Source organism: Sorex fumeus, unplaced genomic scaffold (genome assembly GCF_029834395.1).
Source record: "Sorex fumeus unplaced genomic scaffold, SorFum_2.1 ptg000018l, whole genome shotgun sequence".
Classification (NCBI taxonomy): Eukaryota; Metazoa; Chordata; class Mammalia; order Eulipotyphla; family Soricidae; genus Sorex; species Sorex fumeus.
The window spans coordinates 23,677,518-23,703,128 of NW_026606075.1; the positions used below are offsets into that span (position 1 = coordinate 23,677,518).

The window sequence follows — 25,611 nt, forward strand, 5'->3', positions numbered from 1 at the left end:
GCTATGTTAGCTGTTGAGTTTACTGATAAAGCAGTTTCATCTTGTCACTGTACTAAGTTCATACAGGACTGTGAAAGTCAATTTACTTTTTACCTAGAATATTATGATTGTTTAGACTTTCTGTCTTAGCAGATCACTGTAAATAAATTCAGTGAAGTATCAAAAAGTTTGTTAAATTTGTCTTACTGGTTTTTGTAAATAAATTTAATGTCTAGGTTATTATAAATAAAAAGTATTTGAGAATTAATATGTTGATCAAATTGAAAGGAATAATGTCTTGCAAAATTAAGTGAAACCACTTTTTGGCTTTCATCTTTGTGGCTATAAATGATCAATAACAGAACATAGTATTCTTTGTTTAAGAGTTATAGAGCGTATTCTGCATCTGTATCTAGTGAATTTGAAAGCAACGTATTTGCACTCAGATTCTTTTAATTGTAGTAATAATTAAAGTTCAGGAACCAAGTTTCTGAATTTTCTATTGATGTTTTACATTGGTGCTTCTTGATAGCCACAATAGATTCCACCAGCAACTGGTAAAATACAGGGATACTTAGAAAATACACCAAATTTTTGCTTGCTTTCATATAACTCTTCAAATGGTTAAATAAAAAATAGATGAAGATTTCTAGTACAGTTGTGCTCTGTTTTCAGGGAACCAGGGCTGTAAGAACTAGAACGGGAAGTTAACTGTTTCAGGTTAAAAGTAGTCTATAGACCAAACATGATTGCCACTCAGTGCCTCTCTTGCAAAACACAGTACCCAAAAGAAGAGAGAGAGAACAAGGGGGAATATCCTGCCACAGAGGCAGGATGGAACGGGGCGGATGGGGGGTGGGGGGGGATGCTGGGACCCGTGGTGATGGATAACGGGCACTGGTGGAGGGATGGGTACTTGATCATTGTATAACTGAAACCCAAGCACAAAATTTGTAAGCCTGTAACTGTACCTCATGGTGTTTCACTAATTAAAAAAAAATAATAATGATAAAAAAATAAAGGGTGGAGAGATTCATCTTGTGAAGATACAAAGATGGATGGAGATGGTTGGTGATACTGGTTGTGCAACACACGATTACTAATGCCTCTGAAATTCATACTTAAAAATAATTAAAATGGTTTTTATTTATGTTTTACCACTCTGGAAAGACCAGGGCAGTGTAACAAATTTTCAGCAAAGGCAAGGACACAAAAACCAAGCTCAGGATGATCTGGATGTTGGTATCGGCACACAAACATTTTGAAGCAGCTTTTATAGCTGTGAAGGATGGTACAAAGAAGAATGTCCCCACCGTTAATGAAAAGATAAGAATGCAATGCAGAAGGAGAAACCTTTAAATTAGAACCAAATGGAAATTCTAGAATTAAAAATTTAGAGTATCTGAAAAAGAATGTGCCAGGCTTTAGTATTATATATTCCTGTGTGACATCAGGAGAAAAGTCATGCTTGAGGAGCAGCTTCAGATCCTGTTTGCCACTTACCACTGGCTGCAGAATGTGGATGAATTGTTAAACCTATCCAAGATTTAGTTTCTTGATCTGTCAAATAGGAATTATAGTGCTTTATAGTGTGAGTTGTGTTGGAAGGAGGGTTTTAGCTTAGGTCAGAGCCAGAGATGTGGCTGAGTGTCCTTGTACCTAGAATATTATGATTGTTGGGACTTTCTGTCTTAGCAGATCACTGTAAATAAATTCAGTGAAGTATCAAAAAGTTTGTTAAATTTGTCTTACTGGTTACTTACATGTGTAGTAAGCGATCTGAGGTCCGTGCTGGAGAAGGGTCTGTTTTTGTGTTTTGTCCCGAAGCACCCAACTCCATGGATGCAGTTTTTTGCCTTCATCTAGTATTTCATACAGATGAAATCATGCGTAAGCAAACAAAATTCCCTTTATACCCAAATTGTTTCATAATATATCAAAAGAATCGAAAGAACACATATTTTCCAAGCAATCCTTAGAGCAGAAAGAACTGCTTGTACCTGCCTCACACAGTTGTTCAGAAGAGTAAATGAGATTATCCATGGAAAGTACTAGAATGTCCTAGCTCATACTAATGCTTTGTTTATGTTCATTACTCTGTGTCTTCCTTAGCTCTGTTAACCAAATTTTTCTTAAGTGAATAGTCTTATAGTTGGAGGATTAGTCCTGATCTCTTAATAATTATTTTTTCATAGTAGAAAATAGAGAATTTTCTATTATGGTTAGGAAAATCCATGAGAAAAGGGTGCTGAGATCTCTCTTACTATTTTATGAAGGAAAAAGTTATGATATGAACAGTAGAAGTACCATTACAATGGTATGATAAGAAGAGTAATTTCACCATTGTGTGTGTGTGGAGCAGAGGGGGTAGTCAGTGGACTTTGAAACCAGTTGAAAGAACTAGAGTTCTTACATCACTATAAACTTCTCTGGCATGACTTCTTTGAAGTAGTCTACTAAGGTATGATATGAAAAGTTGATTTTTGTTAAACTGATGAATAATGATTAAAAATTAATGAAAAAAACGTACATTCGTAGACTTCCTCTGATAGTGTCATCTTTTAAATGTAGTAATTAGTAACAAGTTAACATTTTATTTAGCGCTATTTTTGTTTTTAATAGTGAAATATTGCGCACTGTTCAGAAAAATATAAAATAACTTGAATTTCTACACATGTATCTACCACAAATATTAAGTCAGTGTTTTACCATAATGTTTTCTATATTTAGTTTTAATTGAAATGGCATTAGTCTACACAACGGTGTATATGTTTTCAGGGTTACAGTTTCACAGTTCTTCCAACTCCGTCACCATACACCATACACCAGCCTCCCCTGAGTACCACTATTGCCAACACAGTCCTTCCTGCCCCCTTTCTCTCGTGGGGGACAACAGGTTGTTTCCATTTGCTTTTGTTTATTCCCTTGCTTTGCTACTCAATATTCTACATTTTAATGAAATCATTGTTATTTGTTATCTACTTCTGACTGATATGTAACTTGAGCCCCTCCATTTCTTCCTTGTTGATGCAAAGGGCAGGATTTCATTTTTTGACGTAAAAGTGGTTGAATAGTATTTATATATAAATATTGCACTGTAGCACTGTCCTCCCGTTGTTCATCTGATTTGCTCAAGTGAGCCCAAGTAACGTCTCCATTGTGAGACTTGTTACTGTTTTTGGCATATCAAATACATCACGGGTGGCTTGCCAGGATTTGCCATGCGGGTGGGATACTCTCGGTAGCTTGTCGGGTTCTCCGAGAGGGGCGGAGGAATCGAACTCAGGTCAGCTGTGTGCGAGGCAAATGCCCTACCCGCTGTGCTATCGCTCCAATCCATAAATATTATGTATGTATTATATATCACATGTATTATATATAAAGTATATATATCACATTTCATTTACTTATCTGTTGTTAGACACATGGATTTTTTGGGTTTTTTTTTGCTTTTTGGGCCACACCCAGTGGTATTCAGGGATTACTTCTGACTCTTTTTGTTTGTTCTTCGAACCATACCCAGTGGTGCTCAGGGTGTATTCCTGACTGTGCTCCAGGATCACTCCTGGTGGGGCTCTGGGTACCATATGGAATGCCAGGTATCAAACACCCAGACAAGCACCCAGTCCACTATACTATCTCTCCGGGCCCTCATTATTATTTTTTAAAGGAATGTACTAGGTTGAGCTAATCTGGAACTCAAGTACCAGGAGAATATACTAGGAACAAAGCCATGTGGGTCCCGGGACTGAGATCTCCAAGCCTGCCCGGATCAGAACTGAGCATCCTCCACCCAGATCCTCCATCTTCCAGTAGGCAGGGGTCACACCCACCAACTGACCCCCAGCACCGTGTAATCCCATCAACGGCCAAGACCCAGAGACTATAAAACCCAGCTCCCGGAAGCGGGAAGCGTGTGGCCGCATCTGCAGCCGCGCGACATCTTATTATCTCGTTCTTACTTTGGACAACCTGGCAAGCTACCGAATGTAACCTGCCCACACGGCAGAGGCTGGCAAACTCCCCGTGGCATACTTAATATGCCAGATACCAGTAACAATGATGGGTCTCATTCTCCTAACCCTGAAAGAGCGTTGAATATGGCACTTTTAAAATCTCAGGGCTAGGATGAAGGAGACGTTACTGGTGCCTGCTCGAGGCAATCAATGAACAACAGGGTGATTGTGATCGTACTGGGTACTAGGAATGTACTAGGTATACTAAAGATCTAAAACTCAAGTTCCAGTTCATACTTTATGTGCTTCTCATTAGTAACCACTTCTACTGATGTAATGTTTTATATTTTTATTATATGAACATACACCCATAAGTAATGGTAGTTTTGTGGATTTTAAATCTTGTCTAAGCTGTTATTCCAATTCATAGTACTTATTTTTAGCTTTTTACTGACACCATGTTTTTAAAATACTGATTTGTATAGATATAATTGATTTTTTAATTAACTTTCGTTTTCTGTGATGCAGTTGAGTTTCTACTTTTCTGCTATTAGAAAAGGTAGTGCTTTATTGAATATCCTAGTTTATATGTTTTCTTTGTATTGCTTTTCAGACATTTTTATTCTTACTAAGAATTTAATAAATCATACAGGTCCTTTTGAGATCCTTCCTGAAGTTAAAGCAGATATTCTCTTTGCCGTGTGATAAATTACATCAGCATCCTCTTCTTTGTTTGTTTGTTTGTTGGGGGGCATGCCCGACTATGCTCAGGGCTTACTTCAGGCTTTGCACTTAGGAATCTTTCATGGTGGGGCTTAAGAAACCATATGGGATGCCGGGGATGGAATCCAGGTCAGTCTTGTGCAAGGCAAGTAGACTACCTACTCTACTCTCTCTAGTCTCAAACTGACAACCTCATTAACACTTTACATTCTTAGCAAATAGGATTCAGGCCCTGTACATCTCTATCCTATATTGATATATATTGTCAATATTGAAGTCCTCAAGAAAATTATAACAGAATTCACAAGTTGATGAGTGATAGAGAACATGTTTTGTATCTCTGGGTCCTTGGGCTCAATCCAAACACCGAAACAAAACGAAGCAAATGAAAAGTAAGTATAGAAAGGAAGAGGTGACAGAAAGCCTTCAAATTGGCCAAAAAGTATAAGTTGTTAAATTCATAAAATTTTATCCAAGTTAGACAGAGAATCCGATTTCTTCAGGAATTGATTAAATTGATTGGATAAACCACTAGCATCGGCTTAGATTTACCTTTGCTGTAAATCAAGAATTCTCTAGCTTTTTTTCCATTTTCCAGACATATTTGCTTTTAAAAATAACAGTTGTGGTGCCTGTATTAATTTTGATGTTCCGAATGCTGAATTCTGTGCACTTTAAAAATATTCCTTTAGTAATATAATTAAGAAGCTTTAGGATTATATTTTAAGAAACTTAAAATTATTTTGTGTTGACATAAAATATTGAAGAAAATTCTTATGTGAGCAAAAATTTATTAGCATGTTTGATGTTAGAACACTAAATAAAAGTAGAATACCCATATTTTGAGAATTAAAAAAAATTCAGCTCCTTTCTATTCATACAGCATTCCTAATTCAGATTTCTAATATCATAGTGAGTTAGTGTCATTCTGGAGAGAATATTATTTATATAAATATCTAGAGCTGGGACTTGTGATGAGATTTTTAAATCTGAATAGGAAAACCAGACTAGGAAAATTATTAATCTGAAGTAAAAATTTAATAACTATGTAGAAGATACTGAATATATATTTTTGAAGTTATGCTGTATTATATTATTCTCTGCTTATATGACATAATTTTATAACTAAGACCTACCTGGAGGTGCTAGAAATTTAATTTCTTTTCTGGATTTTAGAGTAAGCCTTTGGCCATATTAAAATACCATGATTGTTTACTTGATTACTGTGTTTAATTGTGTTCTAGGCCAGGCCTAATGTATGTCTGCAGTCCCAGTGTTCATTCAAGTTTAGGATTTCTTCCAAGTTAAAAAAATATATGCAATAGTATTGTTAAATTTTTTATTAAAATTACAGTAAATTTGCACACAACAAAAATAGCTTACTCCTAGACGTTGGTGAACAGTACAGTGCTGACCCTGGGGAGGTGCCAGGAGCGATTGGAGTGGGTGGGCAGAGTCTGGTGGGTTTATCTATATTATGCTGCTGTACTTCCAAAACTTCCATAGTATCCTGAAACTTCCATAGTATTGCACACCAGTATTAAATCAATCCATTTTGATCTTTAGCAGCAAGGAAAGCTTTAAAAAGCAAGCCAACCATCTTTTTCTTAGTGATCCCTTTTCTATTCCAGCTGTCTTCTCTCCTTTGCTCATGAGGCAGGCTTCCAGCTATGGAGCAATCTATCTGTTCCGTGTATCTGCTATCCTTAGGTGTCAGCCTCATGTTATGTTGTTTTATACTCCACAAATGAGTGCAGTCCTTTTATGTCTACCCCTCTCTTTCTGACTCATTTCACTTAGCATGATACTCTCCATGTCTATCCATTTATAAGCAAAGTTCATGACTTCATCTCTCCTGACAGCTGTATAGTATTCCATTGTGTAGATGTACCAAAGTTTCTTTGGGCATTTGTGTTGTTTCCAGATTTTAGCTATTGTGAACAGTGCTACGGTGAACATATAGGTACAGATGTCATTTCTACTGTGCTTTTTTGCATCCTCCGGATATGTTCTGAGAAGTGGTATCGTGGGGTCATATGGAAGTTCAATTTGTAGTTTTTGAAGGACTGTCTATATTGTTTTCCAGAAAGGCTGGACTAGTGGGCATTCCCACCAACAGTGAAAGAGTGTCCCTTTTTCTCCACATTCATTGGGATGGGAGATGTGTGTAGAAAGTAGATAAAGGAACAAACATGATAACCTCTCAGGGTCTGTATTGCAAACCATAATGCCCAAAAGTAGAAAGAGATTATGGGGAATCATGTCTGCCATGGAGGCAGGGGGAGGGTGGGCAAGGGGGGTTGTACCAGGGATATTTGGTGGTGGGGAATGTGCACTGGTGGAGGGATGGGTGTTTGATCATTGTGTGATTGTAACCCAAACATGAAAGCTTATAACTATCTTACGGTGATTCAATAAAATTAAAAAAAAAAAAGAAGCAAGCCAAAATGTGAGTTTAAAGTTTATCGAACTCCACGTTTGTCTCTGAATCCAGCCCTGGTTTTTGTCCTGGACCATGTATAATACAAATTTATTTAAATTGGAAATACTTATATATCTTACGTAAAAATGACATCTGCACATTAAAAACAGGGCTGACACATGGCCCACAATAGAAACAGGGCTGACTTAGAATACTGGATGAGGAAATGTATTGCGGTAAATGGGTTGGGAGCAGGGGGAAAGGTCTAGCTGACCCTTGCCTCCCAGTGTTTCTAGAGTAGAAGGAAAGAGGAGAGAAATCAAGGTGGAAAAAAGAGAATGGGAAGTAACGGGTGAACAGACATCAAGTCTCCAGTTATACTGGTGATGTGGGCGAGTGGTATAGCAAAACACAGACTCAGCAACACTGAAAACAGGAGATTGAAGCTGCAGCCACTGGAACTTTGGTGGGATTGAGGTGGGGAGGGAATATGGGAACACTGGTGGAGGGAAGTTGGCACTGGTTGTGGGGTTGGTGGTGAAATATCATTTGCCTAAAACTCAGCTACAAATAACTTTGTAAATCACAATTCTTAAAAAAAATTGTTTTAAGTTAAAAATCTATATAAAAAAATTCGGAAAGACTTGATCACTTTTGAGTCACACCCAACGATGCACAGGAGTTACTCCTGGTTCATGCACTCAGGAATTACTCCTGGCGGTGCTCGGGGGACAATAAGGGATGCTGGGAATTGAACCCGGGTCGGGCCGCATGCAAGGGAAATGCCCTACCCACTGTGCTAGCACCCCAGCCCCTCTCCAGCCTTTTTGAAGCAGCTCACTTTACGTAACTCACTTTTTTGTTTAGTAAAGTACACAAGGTTGTGTGCTGCTCAGAGCTCTCTCATCATGAAGTTTTGTCTCACTGTGCAATGTCAACTTAAAACATTTATTTTATTGCTTGGTATTTTGCTGTTTTTACTATAAACCCACCAGGAAATTGTTTTTTTGTTTTTGTTTTGGGGCCACACCTGGTGGTGCTCAGGGGTTACTCCTGGCTCTGTACTCAGGAATCACTCCTGGCGGTGCTCAGGATTGAACTCAGGTCTGCAGCATGCAAGGCAGGCACCCTTCCCACTGTGCTCTCATTCCAACCCCCAAATTTTATATATATAACATGAAAAATGAAATCACAAATTCTGAATACTTAACATGCATAAAATGTTTATCAATTCTTGACATTCACCATGAAAAAAATAATAACCAGACAAGATAACAAATCTGCTCTAAAATGGTCCAGCATCTATTTAAAATTAGGAGTTATTTTAAGAAACTTGCACCTCAAGATGACAAAAATATACAGGTACAGAAGATGTTTATATACCTCTCTGTAAAACATGATCTTATTTACATCAAAAACTGCTATTTAAAATAACTTTGTTTTTCAGTTTTGTTTTCTTTTACACATACGAAAAGCAAACCAATAACTAAGTAAGTGTTGTCTCCATTAGCCAGCATTAGCATAGAAAAAGGACCTAAACAATTCTGGGTTTCAAATAGAAAATTAATTAATTCCAATAATAATTTGACTCCCCCCACTCCACCTTCATTCATTCAGTTGGTGCTGTAAATGGAATCAAACTAAATTTAAAAACCTGACATGAAAGATGGGAAGATTAGAATTGCTTATTTTTGCCAGAAAGCTATAGCCATGGTAATTTCAGTGTTCTTGTTAAATCAAAATAGAAAAATTTGGGCAACTAGTTGCAGTACCTGAAAGCAAACGGCTTGTTTTACCATTTGAAATAAAACTCTAACAGCCAAATTACTAATATTTTGAGCAGAGCTACAGGATTCTCCGATGCAGCTAACGAAGAGAAGACATGCTTTGGCATGTCAGTATACGTGTATACAATATCCATGCATGTTGGAGATAGCATGTGATGTGAAAAACTGCTTTGTAAAGAAATCTAAGTTTTGGGCTTAAGTTTTGGGACTGCTGCTGGCTTTTTTGCTGCAGGTGGCGGAGTAAAATAGAAATAAATGAAAATCCTATATATTAGATTTTGGTTCAAAAGCATTTGGAAATCTGTGAAGTCTTTCACCAAATAGCATGCTAAAATACTTCAACTTTTGAAAAATTAAACATATTGTAATTCTTGGAGGCAAGTCTTTCAAAAAGAAAGACAATAAATTTTATCTTTATAAAAATGTGAGAAAATTGAATAAGTTAAATGTTAATAGTCCAGGATTTATTTTTGAAGTTCTGTCTCATATGTAATACCTCGACTATAATGGAGACTTATGATGAGGGTCCAGAGAAATAAAGCATGATAGGATAATGCACTTGCCTTGCATGTGGGTGGGCCCCATTCAGTCTTTCGCACTGCATACGGTCCCTCGAGCCCCTCTAGGAGTGAGTTCTGAGCACAGCCAGTTATAGCCCCCAATCCCTTATCTGCTCCAAAACATAATGAGGATGAAACTCCTTTTATTTAAAATCTTGGGCCACACCTAGTGGTGCTTGTGAGACCATGCAGTGTCAGTGGCCTAGACCCAGTCCTCTTGCCTGCACAGCATGTCCTCAGCATGTCAAGCCATCCATCTTCTGGCCCCTAAATTCCTTTTTTTTTTAAAAAAAATTAGGTGAGTTTTCATTTTCGTTAAAGTTTTTGTTAAAGTAAAATTGAGAATGTGATTTTGAAATTTGGTGAATTTCAAAATTAATTTGCTGAAATGTTTTTAAAAGACTGTCTTGGACTGGAGAGATAAGTACCAGGAGGTTCACTCCATGGCTTGGAGGCCAGCCGCACGTGCTAGGGGAAAAGGCAGCTCAGATAGAAAAGGGAGCACCAAACAAAGGGTGTTGGATGAAGCCTCCCAGAATGAGAGGTGCATGCTGAAAGTAGACTATAGGCTGAACATGATTGCCACTCATTGCCTCTTTTGCAAACCACAGCACCCAAAAGGAGAGAGAAAACAAAAGGGAATATCCTGCCACAGCGGTGGGGTGGTATGTGGGGGTGTAGGAAGGATACTGGGAGCACTGGAGGTGGAGAATGGGCTCTGGTGGAGGGATGGTTACTCGATCATTGTACAACTGAAACCCAAGCACAAAAAATTGTAAGTCTACAACTGCACTTCATGGTGTTTCACTAATAAAAATTAAAAAAGAAAAAGAAAAAAATGAATATCTTGGGCTGGAGAGATAGTACCGTGGTAAAGTGCTGGCTTTGCAAGCATCCTACCCAGTTTCTGTGATTTCCAGCATCATATGTGGTCCCTTGAGCACCACCAGGAATGATTACTAAGCACAGAGCCAGGAGTAAACCCTAAGCACAGCTGGGGCATGGCTTAAAAACAGTAACAAAAAATGAGGTTAATATTAAGGAGTAATTTTAGGAATAAAGAATTTAAAGAAATAACAAACAATAAAGAGCCTTTTTAAAGTTTTATTTGAAATATACTGGAAAGTTTTTATTTGAGTGAATATATCTGGACTTGAAATATTTACAAATTTCAGCATATAAGAAAGCTCTAATAATATCCTTCTTTCTGAAGAATTTTCTGTGCATTTATCAGATTGTGCATTCATAGAATTTTCTGTCCATTATCAAAGCTATAAAAGGATCTTTCCATTCATAAAATTTGTAGTCTTTAGAGAAGAATTAGCTGAAAATGACAGTTTTTTTATTCAGAATACTACCACATGAAATACATTCTTCAGAGATATAACAATGAATTATCAGAGGTAGACATAGTTAAATGATTAGAATTTATTTAAAATGTAATAATTGTTTGCTTATGTTTTAATACATCATTGTACATAGTATATTTTTGTCTTCTAGAAATATTTTGTTTTTGAAATAGATTTTTAATGAATTGTTTCTTAAGTCCAGCAACATAACAAACAAGATTTCAATCAAATAAAAATTATCTTTGTTACTTAAAATATTCTGTCTCACTCTCAGTTGTGTCTGTTAATGTATCTTGTATATTAATGACCTAAAAATTAATTTTTGGTCATCAAGAATATAAGGAAAATTTAACATTTTGCTCACTAAAAAAAAATTACTTCTGGAAACAGACTGACTTCCTCTGATTTGAGTTATAGATGCTAAATTTCAACATTCAAATGAACTTTTGAACTAACCCAGGTGTGAATTCTCAGTATACATTTGAAAAAAGCTAATGCTTAGGTATCTTTCCCCTACAAGCTAATCCCAGTCCTGTATACCACATTATTTTAATAATGATCTTGGGCTGTGTTACTCATTTGCTGAATATTTTGCCGATTGTCTTTTTTAAATGAATCATAGAAATTTTCTTCTGTATAGTTGAACAGATCAGGCAGAGTAATCAGTGAACAGCAATGGTTAATAATCAAGTTCAGAATAGCTCTGTTAACATTTTCACTTGTGAGCTAGGTTGCTGCTGACAGCACCTGGGAGCACTTGCTTTACAGGAGGGAGCCCTGGGTGTGACCCTTGGCACTGCCTGTTTTCCCAAGCTGGTGAGAGGGATAACCCTTGAGCCCCTAACTAGGACACCCCTAACCACTGCTGGATGTGGCAGCAAGACACTCCAAAAATCCCCAAGACTTTTTTCACTGGTATTTGTTATAGTTGTACGTTATTAATACTAAGCTTAGCATGTTTAAAATATCACTGTATCACTGTCATCCCGTTGTTCATCTGTTTGCTGGAACAGGTTCCAGTAACGTCTCCATTCATCCTAGCCCTGAGATTTTAGTAGCCTCTCTTTACTTGTCCTTTCCAATGGTGCTGCATTGGAGGCTCTTTCAGGGTCAGGGGAATGAGACCCATTATTGTTCCTATTTTTGGCATATTGAATATACCACAAGGAGCTTGCCAGGCTCTGCTATGGGGGCAGGATACTCTTGGTAGCGTGTGGGTTTCTCGGAGAAGGAGAACTAGACTCTAAAAGATCTAGTTCTAGCTTCTGGGAGCTTTGTTTTGATAGTGTCTGGATCTTGGTCATTGATGGGATTACATGGCACTGGGGGCAGTTTGTGGGTGTGACTGCCTAGCTACTGGAGAATGGGGGATCTGGGTGGAGGAGGCCCAGTCCCGATCCCAGCAGGCTTGGAGATCTCAGCTCCGGGACCCATGCGGGACCACCTGGGTTCCTCTGCCGGTTCCTTCATGAGTGAGGCTCGTCCAAGTTTGTGGAGAGTGGCCTTGAGCATGGCTGTACCTGGGTTCCAGAGGTCTTCGGCTGCCAGGACTGTGTTCGGGGCAGGGAGGGAAACTGCCCTCCTCAGAGGGGCCCCGGTTAAGACAGCCATGCTTTGGGGCAGGAGACTGAAATTTAAATTTAAAATATATTGTTACTAAAAGAAGTTTGTTCTATATTCAGATCAGTTCTTAATATTATAAAAAAATTTACCATCGAACCACTTTTGTGCTTTTATTATTCAGAATAATTTTTAGCTGTGTCTGACTTGATAGATTTGATTAGTTTTCTAATTTTTTTTTACTTAAAGAACCATGATTTACAAAATTACGGATAGTCAAATTTTAGGCACATAATGTTCTAGCAATCCTGATCACCAGTATCCGCTTACCCCAGCCTGTGTTCCAAGGCTCTGGCCCCAGCCTGCCTCCCTAACAGGCATATTATAAAGTTCATTGGTTGTGAGATCTTGTGTGTTCATTGGTTGTGAGATCTTGTGTGTTCAGTGTAGGTGAGTCTGTGGTTCGGACATATAGTCGTACCACTTCCCCACATTACCAGTATACTCACGGTGCCTAACCCTTGCTCCCCTGTTACTTCTTTTTCTCATAGATTTTTAAAAATCCATGTATAATATCTGTAAAGATGTTCTAATATGATGTCTATCTTTCCCATATATTATGAATCCTTCTTAATAGTTATAATTGTATATGTGGAACCTTACAAATTAAAACTGTGGTTTGTCCAGCAAAACAACCAGAGTTAAAAAATACAAACCTAAAAAAAATTTAAATTTTGGTTTAATTATTGAAATTATCTCAATATATGTTAATGTAGTACGTGTAAAAATTGACTTAGAAAATCTTATTACAGTATAAAAGCTACTATAATAAGTTGTTCCCTTACACAAATAAATAAATGACCAATATTACCCGAGGCTATAAGCAGCTTGGGGAAAAAATGGAAGGAGTCTTTTATCCTAGTTTTTAGAGGGCATCAGCAGCTTGCTTTTATGAAAAAGTAACAGCTAAATGCACTGCAAATAATTTGCAGTAATCCAGTTCAGTGATTCATGTGTCTGCTTTAATGGGTCATAATTCAGGGTAAAGTAACTGAGTGCAGTCAGAGTGCAGGCACTGCTTATGCCAGGGACAGTATCTCTTCATAAAACACACCTCAGGAGAAGCAGTTTGCCAGCCTCCTAATACTCTCTGATGTTTTGATGTCCTGCATATTTTTCCGATTAAGTTTTGAGTGCCATGTTTTTAGTTGTATTTCCACATTCATTATTCTCACGTAGACCCTTCAGCGGGTTTGCCATATATGATTATTTTTTTAATGATGCCTTTCTTTCCACTTCAGCAGTTTAATAATCTAGCACATGGCTGCTTCTCAGTACTCAGCATTCACCTCCCCAGTACTGAAGAGGACATGTACTTTGGCTTCAGAATTCCATTTGCAGCGTTAGGAATGCATATTCCCTATGGAACAACATTTGTTTGACATAACCATTCATTTTTATTACCTCTTTAAATATGTTTATCCAGAGTTATCAATAATCATAAATAACTGTATTCTCATCTTGTTCTGTTTTTTTTCCAACAGACAAAATTGCTTACCCAGTACATATTAAATCTCGGCAAGTATGATCAAAACTACGACATCAGAGACCGTACAAGATTTATTAGGCAGCTTATTGTTCCGAATGAGAAGAGCGGAGCTTTAAGTAAATATGCCAAAAAAATATTCCTGGCTCAGAAACCTGCACCGCTGCTTGAATCTCCTTTTAAAGGTATTATCAGACTCTGGCTGAAAAATATGTTATCTAAAAGATTCATGGCAGTTTATTCCATTTGTAATATTTGAAAAATTTATCTCAGAAAATACAAATTAGTAGATATAAATATATAAGAACAATGTATTTTCTACTCATTTATTTGTTCTCCAGGGCAGACTTTATATTAGTTGTATTTATGGACCATATTTACCTAAATAATTCCAATTTTTTTACTTTATTTTTATACCTACCAAACAGCTTAGCTGAACGGTAAATAAAGGCTATGTTTTTATAGTTGTTGACCTTTCTATTTTAAATAGTTTCATTTCTTAAAAATTATAATTGGCCTTAATAGTGATTTGCTGTTTATTATATGTACTCTACACTTACAGACTTTTTGAGGAAGAATTATTTCATAAAAATAACCCTTTAAATTTAAAACTCTTTTTCAGAGGTGGAAATTAACAAAATTTCCACAGCATTTTTAAAGAAGTAATTATTTTTATCAATTTAGCAAGCAGCCTTTACAGAAGGAGTCTAATGATCGTATGCCCTATTTTTTTTATATTGTTCCTTATTTAATTGTTACACAGCAATAGCAGTTCAGTTTTGTAGGAAAACTATTAAAATTCTGGATGTGTTATGCCAAGACATGTATATGGATTGTTTAACTGTGCTGTCATTCTTAATATTCACAGTAAAGTAATTTTTAGAGAAGCTACATTTCAGAGCAACACCTCTAAACACACTGACTGATTAGCTTTTTTATTGACCATTATGGGGGAGATTATTGTAATCTATGGGCTGAAATCAGTTTTTTGACCTATGAAGAGCTTCCTGGTTTATATTTATTCCTTGACATTTGAAGTAATATGCCAATTACTTTGAGTTCTGATTAGGGTTGTTCTCTGTTCTATACAGCTCATATTGTTTATTTTATATTTTCTTTTATTTTAATAGATAGAGATCATTTCCAACTTGGCACTTTATCTCATACTCTGAACACTAAAGCTACGGGGTACCTGGAATTATCTAATTGGCCAGAGGTGGCGCCTGACCCATCAGTTCGAAATGTAGAAGTCATTGAGTTGGTAAGTTGACCTTTCTGAAATTAATTTGTCAAGGCAGTAGGCAATTCTAGATGAACTATTTTATATAAAAGCTTTTGGGGTGCTTGAAAATTGAAAATTGTTCTGGTATTTCTAAATATAGTGTGTTAGGTATAGCTTGCTGTTACGGGAACTAAATATTATAGTATTTCTATGTCATTGTACATGTACTGTTCCTTTTCTTCAAGGAAATAGAGAATTGAATTCTCTGCTTCAGTGCCATCCACATTTGTGGCATTGCATTTGTAGCTGTGTAGATTCAATTTTTAAGGTATTTAGTTTTATTGGCTTGAGCTTTTTCACTTTTTGTTTAGAGCTCTGTAAGCTTCCTATTGATGTTTTTCTATATAATTTTTGCTGTTCTCTTACAGCAATCCATACAGAGTGTTCTTTTGGATTTTCTAATGAAAATTGCCTGTTTCAGTGAAGTCCAAATATAAATAGGGAGCATTGTGTACCAGAAATGTCCTTAGATTAGGTCACAATTAGAAAGAATAACATGTTGTTTTCACATTTATTAAATAAAGGACTATATAAGCCCGATTTTTCTGTATCTTACAAAAATATTGAAAGCTAGAGTAAAAATGGTTTTTCTTAATACATCTTTTTATATAGACAAAAGCAAAGGACATTCTAATTGTCTTTAGAGAGTGATGATATGAAATAAAGCAGAGAGAGAGAGAGAGGAGAAAGGAGAAGGAGAGAGGGTGGGGGCGAGAGAGAGAGAGAGAGAGAGAGAGAGAGAGAGAGAGAGAGAGAGAGAGAGAGCGAGCGCACTCCATGACTGAGCTACTTCCACCCCCCTTCCAGCCAGCATTGCTCCCAAGCATTGGCTTATCACGTTGAGGGGCACTCTCCAGGATATTCAGCCAGTTGACTGGATGATTTGATTTTTGGGCAGAACAGTGTGGTGCTATTTAGCCCTACTGGTGGTGGATCCCATGAGCAGTCCAGGCATCGTGATCTGAACGAGCCAGGACCACCTGAGTGTGCACTGGGGGCCCTGGAGTTCTAGAGACCAAACTTAGGTTCCTGTGCCCAAAAAATAAAGTATTCCAGGGGCTGGAGTGATAGCACAGCGGGTAGGGTGTTTGCCTTGCATGCAGCCGACCCGGGTTCGATTCCCAGCATCCCACATGGTCCCCCAAGCACCGCCAGGAGTAATTCCTGAGTGCATGAGCCAGGAATAACCCCTGTGCATCGCTGGGTGTGACCCAAAAAAGCAAAAAAAAAAAAGTATTCCAGTTTGGAGACTTTTCTGTTTGAAAAGATATGTTGAGCTGGGATTCAGATAATTAGAGGTTTTTTATTTATTTATTTATTTATTTTTATCTATTGATTCCTGTGGAAAGTCAGTTAAACTCCTTCCCTGTTACATTTCCATTTACAATGAGTGTTGTATGAAAGGAGAGAAGGTTAGCACTCCCCTTGACAAGGATGGAAGAGGCTTTGAACTGCAACATACATTTGGCCAAGGCACTGCCACCTACTTTGTTTGCAATGAAAGAATCTACTTTTTTTTTCCCCTTACACCTGGCAGTAATCAGAGCTTACTCCTGGCTTTGCTCAGGGGTCACTCCTGGCAGCCTTGGGGGACCATATGGAATACCGAGATCCAACTCTAGGTGGGCAGCATGCAAGACAAGTGCACTGCCTGCTGTTATATCCTTTGGCCCCAGAATCTACTTATATTAAATAAAAGAATGTCTGTGATGGCAGAGCCATGCAAGGCAATTCTGAGAAATAAGTTTTTTTCATCACTACTCAGATTCATCTTTATGTTGGAGCATAGCCAGAAATAATAACAAATACTGATCCATTTACCAAACCCTGGCAAGTGTACTTTAATAATAGTTAACAGATGCTATCTTGCTTAAACTCTCTATGGTTTATTGTGTTTCCCATATTACAGGTGAGGAAACTGAGGCTCGGGTAACCTAAATAAATTGCCCAACTTACCATAGCTAGTAAGTGATGGGACTGGTATTCTAGCCCTTATCATCTAATTTCATTATTCATACAGATTTCCCCGCTCTCCAGAAGTAGAATGTTCTTATTTGGTGTGGTTTGATAGCTTATTTGGTCAGGCGGTGTGGGGGTGTCTGGGAGTGCTCAAAAAATTGTCAATAATTAAATTAATGGTAAAAGCATTCCCAGACAAAAAGAATGCCCTGCCAAGTCAAACTCAGTTGAAACAGGGGAGGACTCTGTACTATTTTCTACTTTCTATTATGCAATCTGAAAGAAAGCTCGAGGTTGTTTGCAAATCTGCTGTCCTTTGTATTTAGCACCATGTTTTCATGTTGTGACAAATTATCTCTATTTAGAGATGATATTTTAAAATGTGAAAGTCATTAAAACTAATTGCATGCCTCTTCCTCCTTACAGCTAAGTTTGTTGATTTTTACTCAGCTCCACATTTTCCTGAGCACTCTGTAAAAACAGCACTTATTTATGCAACTTCTGGTCAGATGCTAGAACACGAAGAGAATGTTCTTTGTTCTGGCTCCTTTTGCAGAGGCACTCTCGCTCCTAATTTCATATTACGCCCGCTTGTTGTTTTTATGGGTTCTGTTCTTTTTCATTAATGGGTACATAATGTTTGGGCCCAAGTAAAGCCATCCTTTTATCCTCTTCCCATTCCAGCCGTATCTCTCATCCTTGCTGTCCCTCTCCACCTAAATAAATAAATAAATTGAGTTTATCTTCCCGGAAATTGATAGAAATGCTATGCGGTTTAATTTGGTCTCAGCAGTATCCTTATATTGGCTGATAGATTGGTTGGTTGGCTGGCTTCTTCCATTTTCATGTGCTCTTCTAAGCATTAAGTACCTTATGGGGTCAGTACTTAAATAACCTATTTTCTTATGTTCATTTCACCTGTCCAGTTCAACAGAGACAGATTGATTTCTTTTTCATTTTGCAGACTACATTCTGGAAATGAATAATTGGTAACTTATTATGGAGAATAATTATAACTGATAGAATCCAGTTAAAGAGAAGCTGCTCTTATTTGTTGGTGCTATGCAGAAAACAGTTTCAATCTGTTGGAACCTGTATATGCTGGTTTACAACTGTATGGCACAAGACACAAATATGAAAACATGCAAGATTTCCCTATCAGTTTTAGCTGCAGCAAAGCAGAAGGTAGTGGTCGTGTAGTCCTTCAAACCTCTCACTGTCCCTCACCGCCTACGTGTGGCATCAATGCCTGTGAAACATAAAACATGATAATCCTAGTTTAAAGTGATCTTACAGGGTCACCTACTTCGTAAGAAAGTGGGTTAGGTTTAGATACTCTGCTCTTTTAATCAAAACAACAGAAAACCCAGTCCAGTTGACACAAGAAGTCACTTTGAATTACACACGTCTGTTTCTGGGATATAAAGTAAAATGTATGCACTGTAGCACTGTCCTCCCATTGTTCATCAATTTGCTGGAGTGGGCACCAGTAACATCTCACAACAAATTGTGAGACTTGTTGTTGTTGTTTATGGCATATCGAGTACGTCATGGGGAGTTTGCCAGGCTTTGTGGCGCAGGTGAGATACTCTTGGTAGCTTACAGGGCTCTCTGAGAGGGACAAAGGAATTGAACCCGGGTCAGCCGCGTGCAAGGCAAACGCCCTACTCAGTGTGCTATCGCTCTAGCCCAAAGTAAAATGTACATTTATATTATATCAGCAAGTTTTGAATATTGTGTATTCTAGAAAATCCGTTTCCTCTAATTACAGAAAGACTGTCTTTTGCATACCAAGGGTGTTTTACTGGACAGGCACATCTATAAATTGTTTATTTCCCATAGGAAATATTTTTGTGTGTGCTTTGATAGTTTGGTTTCTTAAGCTTCCTTTATGAAGTTATTATAGAAACTTTCAAATTAGTGCTTTTCTATTGTTTCCTTTTCATTCTCTCCCCCCCCGCCCCCCAGTATTTGTTTCTCTATTCTTTTTTCTTTTTCTTATTATTCCTTTTTATTTTTTCTTTTTGGTTTTTCTTTTGTTTTTGGACAGTACTCTGCAGCCTGGCTCTGAGCTGGAGGGTGTGAGGGGTTGTCAATCCCAGTGGGATTCAGAGGATCACGTGGTGCCAGCAGCTGTGCTCAGGCTCCCCCATGCAGAGCACAACCCTTGGATCCTTCTTTCCAGCCTCTTACTACAACTTTTTTTTTTCAGTGCTTGGGCTCAAACCCGTGGGAAGACCACACACACTAAAGACCTGTGGTCTACCACTGAGCTATATCACCAGCCCTTCCTCTATTATTCCTTTTGCTTGTAATAATGCACTTATTATCAGAAAAGACCGTAACCAAAATTTTAACTACTTTTGTTGTTAAACTTTGCCTTTTAAGACCTTAAACCCCATGAATGTAATATTCGGGGTCTAGACAAGTCTAGTCTGAGCACAAGAACCCAGGTTTCCTTATTTGTGAACGTGATCTTATCTAGATAGCTGTAATCACTGCTTTTCCCCCATAAATTGACCTTATGCCCTATTTTTTGTATTTATATGGGGGCTGGTGGGGTGGGGGTGGGGCAGCGCCCATCTTGGCTTGACTGTGTGGCCTGATGTTTCAGTGCTGTGCTTGAGGAATGTGGCACTGCTGGGCGCCTCCAGGCCATGCAAGGGGCAGGCCACAGGCGCTGGGACTCAGTCAGACTCCAGGCCCAGTGCATGCAGAGCATAGGCTCCAGCCTTTTTTATTAGCTCCTGACCCCTGAGCTCACGCACATTTTAGCAAATTACAAAAATCTATGTGGGGCACTTAAAAAAAAATCGAACTTCAGTATTTCATTTATAGAGGAGAAAACTTGCTTATACAATACTATATTTGTATCATAGAAAGGGCATTCCAAGTCATTGTTAAAAGAAGGTGATGCATTATATCTCACGTTAACATACATTCAAATAATTTTTATTCATTTTCTATTATTGTCCAGATTGTAATTTTCCAGGTTACTGAAGCTTATCTTTTTAAGCAGCTTATATAAGCCCTCTAGGTCAGTGTTTTTCACCTCCCAGCTGCATGTTATAATCACACAAAAATCTTTATAAACAAAACAAGCCCCAAACAGACCTGTACCAGACCAGTTAAATCAGTATCGTGGGAGGGGAATCCCAGGCATTAGCTTTTGTCAGTGTTCACTGTCCCTGTCACTGTCCTCCCCGTTGTTCATCGATTTGCTCGAGCGGGCCCAGTAACATTGTGAGACTTGTTACTGTGTTTGGCATATCAAATACGTCACGGGGAGCTTGCCAGGCTCTGCCGTGCGGGCGAGATACTCTAGGTAGCTTGCCGGGTTCTCCGAGAGGGGCAGAGGAATCGAATTCGGGTTGGCCATGTTGGCTGCGTGCAAGGCAAACGCCCTACCCACTGTGCTATCGCTCCAGCCCTTGTCAGTGTTAGTAATTTTATTATTCATATCAGTATCTTAAATATTCTAAGGTGATTCAAATATCCATCCAGTTTTGAGAGCTATTCCTGTTTTTTGGGGGAGGGCGTGGGGGAGAGTTAGGTACCCTGTGGTACTGTGACAAAAATGAGAAGCAGGGAGAATAGAAATTTAAAAAGTAAAACAAAATTGTACATTTCCCTTCCATGAAAAAGTGCTCAGAGTTTATACCTGACTCTACATTCAGTTTTCACTCCTGGCGGTGCTTGGGGACTATACCCGGTGCCAGGGATTGAAGCCCAGTCAGCTCTGTGCAAGGCCTTGCCTGCTGCACTATCATTCCAACCCTGTGTAACATGCTATAAATTCCTTTATAAGAAACTGTGTACTCTAGCAAGCTGGTAAGAAATTCAGTTAAAAGTAAATAAATGTGTCTTTTAGCATTTGATTTTTAAAATTATACATATTGGCCAAAAGCAACAGAATAGGAAAATTGGTCTACAAACAGAGTTTATGGGGCGGGGGGCAGAGCTTGGGTGGGAGAGTCCTTTGGGACATTGGTGGGGGGCAGAGGGCACTATGGTGGTGGGTGTCATGTTACAACAATGTATATATGAAACTCAGTATTGTAAAGCTGGCAAGCTACCCGTGACGTATTCGATATGCCAAACAAGTAACAAACAAGTCTCAAAATGGAGATGTTACTGGGCCCCGCTCGAGCAAATCGATGAACAATAGGAGGACAGTAAACAGTAATAAGTTTATTTTAATGTGTTGTGTTTCTTCAGGGCTCACGGAGATAGCATGGCAGTTAGGGCACTTGCCGTACATGCATCTAATCTAATTTGCATGTGGTTCCCAGTGCACCCTGGGATCCATCGCAGGTGCATTTCTCCCAAATCCCCCACTTCCCCAGACAGCTCAGTCAGGTGTATGAGGAGATCTGGGTTTGGTCTCTGGCACTGAATATGCTTGCTTGAGGAGTGAACTGTCAGGAGTGAATCCAGTGCATAGGGCCAAAAACATAACCCCTGAACCCAGCTGTGTGTCCAAAAACAAAAACGTGGGGCTGGAGAGATAGTACAGAAGGTAAGGTACTTGACCTTGCACATGACTGCATATGATCCCACAGCACCATCAGGAGTGATACCCTGAGCACAGAGCTGTGAGTCAGCCCGCTGCATCACATGGTCCAAAACCTCAAAAACAAAGATTCTCCTCATCATCGAATCTTTTAGGGCTGTTCATACAGCAGTAATCATGGTGACAGGCACATTTGAGATACGTCTGTGTTTTGTTCAGCTCCCTGCTCTCCAGAAACAGATATTTGAGTAGAATTTGACAATAAGAGCAAACATCATTTGTGTAGATTGTTAGAAAGTAATAGATGCCATGATTAAAAAATTAAAGATGAGAGCAAAGAAAGATCAGAAATACCAGCAATATAAGATTGGGGTTTAACTAGGTGTTCTCCTGGGATGATATTGGTGCAAAGAGATGAAAGAAGTGAGGGGTGAGCGAGACTCTGATCTGGGGGAGAGTGTTGGAGCAGTAGAACAGCCAGGAGTGCCTTAAGATAGGACCGTACCAGGTATGTGAAGGGACAGCAAGGAGTGACTGGAATCAGATGGGCATTGGGAACAGTGGCACAAGGTCAGAAAGAAAGGGGAGACATGGCCACCAAGAGTGGCATAAACTATTATAAAACTGGAGTGAAATGGGGAGCCATTTCACGGTTTCCAACCAACAGGGATTTTATCAGACTTCAGTCTTCTATAAGATTTTAGCTGCTGTATTGAATAATAGTGGTATAGATAGATTTGGAATAGGTATAAACAGAATAACCAGTTAGGAGGGGTGGTGGGGAGAGAGACAGACAGACAGAGACAGACACGGAGACAAGAGACAGAGAGTATCTGGACAAGGTGGCAAAGCTCCAATGACTTTCTTGATAAGCTTAGGATATGAGAGTCAAAAGTCCAAGTCTCAGCTTTGGGCTCTAGAGATGGTTGTGGTTGTTGATTGTATACACTATATATTTTCTTTTTCTTTTTTCTTTTTTTAATCTCAGCATCACCATACAGACTTGGAATTTCTTATTGCTGTTATCATGTCTAGCTCTATTCCCCTCATCTCTTCTAGACTTTATTTTATATCTTCTGTAGTCTTACGAATACTAAAATGCTTTAAATTATATGTGTAATAAGGATTGTTGATTTCCCATAATGGGCTGAGTGAGTTTTTATTCCCTTGTTAAGGTGACAAAGGGGCATGAGTCCTAATGTCAGGACTAGTGTCTGTCGCCTCCTGTGTTGTGGCCTTAACCTTTCTTCTCAATTCACCGTGAATTTCTGAATGAACCCATTTGCTAGAAGACTGACTCTCAGTGAAAGCTTCATTTCTATTTACGTTTTTGCTTGTTTTTAAAAACAGGCAAAAGAATGGACTCCAGCAATAGGAAAAGCAAATAAAGAAGATCCTGCTAAGAAATTTTACTCTGACTCTGAGGAAGAAGAGGATTCTTCTGAGAGCAGCGGTGACAGCGGTGGGTTTTGGGGGCTCTGGAACCCCCTGTGGGCTCCAGCCCGCTTATAGCTGATGTTTATCAGGTGGGATGAAGCAAAGTGTATGCTCTTACCATCAGTCTTTCATTTGCCCTCGTGGTCTAGTTTTCAAAGTGTTTTCTAACCCTCATCCCTTCTTATATGATGTTGCCTGTTGGGCATGTGGCGAATAAAGGAGAGCCCTGACGCAAACTCTCGCTTTGCTGAAACCACCCCACACTGCCAGTTACACTCGGCAGTGTCTTCAAAACGTTTTACATTTGATAAGACTTTAATGGAGCCCTGGTGAGTAACTTTCTTTTATAAAAATGTAAAGTTCATTTTAAACTTTCGCAGTCTTGTTTAATCCATTTTATACCCTTCTGTTTCTACGTGAATGCATCAAAATGAAACTAAAATCCGTTAGTGTACGATATCCATATTCAGCAGCTGTTGTTGGATTTTCTGCTAAAGTTTGGATACTGTGGAAACTTTACAATTCTCTTTGTAAAGTTGGGGTAAAATAAATTTTATTCTTTTTTTGAAAAAGCGGATGATAGTGATTTCCCATGTGGAAGGTTTTCTGTTGTGTCCAAATCACATTTCCACGTCTTAAGTTTGTTTCACTTCATCATTTCTTTTTTTTTTTTTAATTTATTTATTGAATCACTGTGGGAAAGGTTACAAAGCTTTCAAGTTTAGGTCTCAGTCACGCAAATATCAAACACATTTCCCTTTACCAGTACTTTTTACCATGAAGAACCCCAATAAAACCCCACCCCCCACCCCTCCTCGTCCCTGTGAGGGCGATGAATTCTAGTTAACACTCTATCTGCTTTGATTAGATTCATTGTTTCAATAAAAGATTCACCACTATTATTTAGAGTTTACCACCCCCCCCCCAATCAGACATGCTGAAAAAGCATTGTGAAGTGATTTGCTTTCTACAGCTGGGTTCAAGAATTAAATGTTGGTTTTGGATTTCTGCTATTTTACCTTTTGACCCTGGAAGTATTTCTACTGAAAGTCAGATAGTTAAGAAATTGGTTTCTGTGTTCTGGAGTCGTGGCCGTGCTGGAGAGCTGCTCGTGGGGGCAACTGGTGGCCTCGGTAGGGCGTGAAGGGCGGACCGAAACGCCCCCCCCTCCATGAGGTTTTAGTCGCCCCCACACTCCCGGCTCATACCTGCTGTCCACAAGGCTCCATGTGGCCGCCATCTTTCTTTCCAGAGAGGAGAGGGCGAATGGGGCAACACCCTTTCCCCTCCGGCAGACTTGATGGCCTGGATCAACGCATAGTCCGTTCACTGTTCTGCTCCAAGCTGCCGGGTTCTGCATTAAGTCCTTGTGCTTCTGTTCATCATTTCTTTAACCTACAGAAGACTCCTATGCTGACCAAAATAAGAGCCTTTATTTTTATTTTTTTTTATTAGTGAAACACCATGAAGTACATTTATAGATTTACAAATTTTTGTGCTTGAGTTTCAATTATACAATGATATGATAGAGTACCCATCCCTCCACCAGTGCCCACTCTCCACCACCAGTGATCCCATTATCCCTCCCACCCCCCATCCCCCCATCCTACCCTGCCTCTGTGGTAGGGCATTCCCTTTTGTTCTTTTTCTCCTTTTGGGTGTTGTGTTTTGCAGTAGAGGTATTGAGTGGCAATCATGTTCGGTCTATAGTCTACTTTCAGCATGTATCGCCCATCCTGGGAGAATCTTCCCAACACCATTTACTTGGTGTTCCCTTCTCTATCTGAGCTACCTTTCCCCACAGCATGTGCGCCTGGCCTCCAAGCCATGGAGTGAACCTCATGGTACTTATCTCAACTATTCTTGGGTGTTAGTCTCTTATTCTGTTACTTTATATTCCACAGATGATTGCAATTTTTCTATGTCCCTCTCTTTCTGACTTATTTCACTTAGCATGCTACTTTCCATGTAGAACTACTTGTATGTAAATTTCATGACTACATAAAAAAAAAGCTTTGGGGGCTGGATTGATAGCACAGTGGGTAGGGCATTTGCCTTGCACGCAGCCCGACCCGGGTTCAATTCCCAGCATCCCATATGGTCCCCCAAAAATGACCAGGTATAATTCGTGAGTGCATGAAGCAGGAGTAACCCCTGTGCATCGCTGAGTGTGACCCAAAAAGCAAAAAAACAAAAACAAACAAAAAAAAGAAAATAAGAGCTTTTTAATGAGTGATTTTCCTTCTTGTTTTTGAATTTAGTAATTTGAATGACTCATTTCCCTATCAAAGTTTGTTAGAAATAGTTGCTGCCTTCTTTCCTAAATAACATTGCTAATAGAAAAAGTGGAAATTATTTCTTCGAATTTATATCATTCTTTAAAGAATATTTTGGGGCCTGGGATTTTAACTCAGTGGTTGCTTTTCATGTATGAGGCCCTGGGTTCGATCCCTGGCACCAAAAATAAGTAAAAGCAAGTGTTTCCCAAAGCTTGATTGCCGTGAATTTGAATAGTAGGATGCTCTCCAGTTTGGCTCT

At 38.8% G+C, this 25,611-nt stretch overlaps 1 protein-coding gene and 1 non-coding gene across 3 annotated transcripts in view; both read left to right on the forward strand.

Annotated features, from left to right (window-relative positions):
- Positions 1-25,611, forward strand: part of AP3B1 (adaptor related protein complex 3 subunit beta 1) — a 239,032-nt gene that overhangs the window by 118,866 nt on the left and 94,555 nt on the right. For both annotated transcript variants that reach the window (XR_008792195.1, XM_056112560.1), the window contains exons 16-18: positions 13,881-14,067; positions 15,013-15,143; positions 22,987-23,098. Coding sequence is in view for 1 of the 2 variants with exons in the window: in XM_056112560.1 (XP_055968535.1) it covers positions 13,881-14,067; positions 15,013-15,143; positions 22,987-23,098 (430 nt within the window). In the remaining variant the exon portion in view is untranslated. The remainder of the gene's footprint in view (positions 1-13,880; positions 14,068-15,012; positions 15,144-22,986; positions 23,099-25,611) is intronic.
- Positions 16,555-16,683, forward strand: LOC130021880 (U6atac minor spliceosomal RNA). The gene has a single exon (XR_008792226.1). It is a non-coding gene; the product is annotated as a U6atac minor spliceosomal RNA (small nuclear RNA).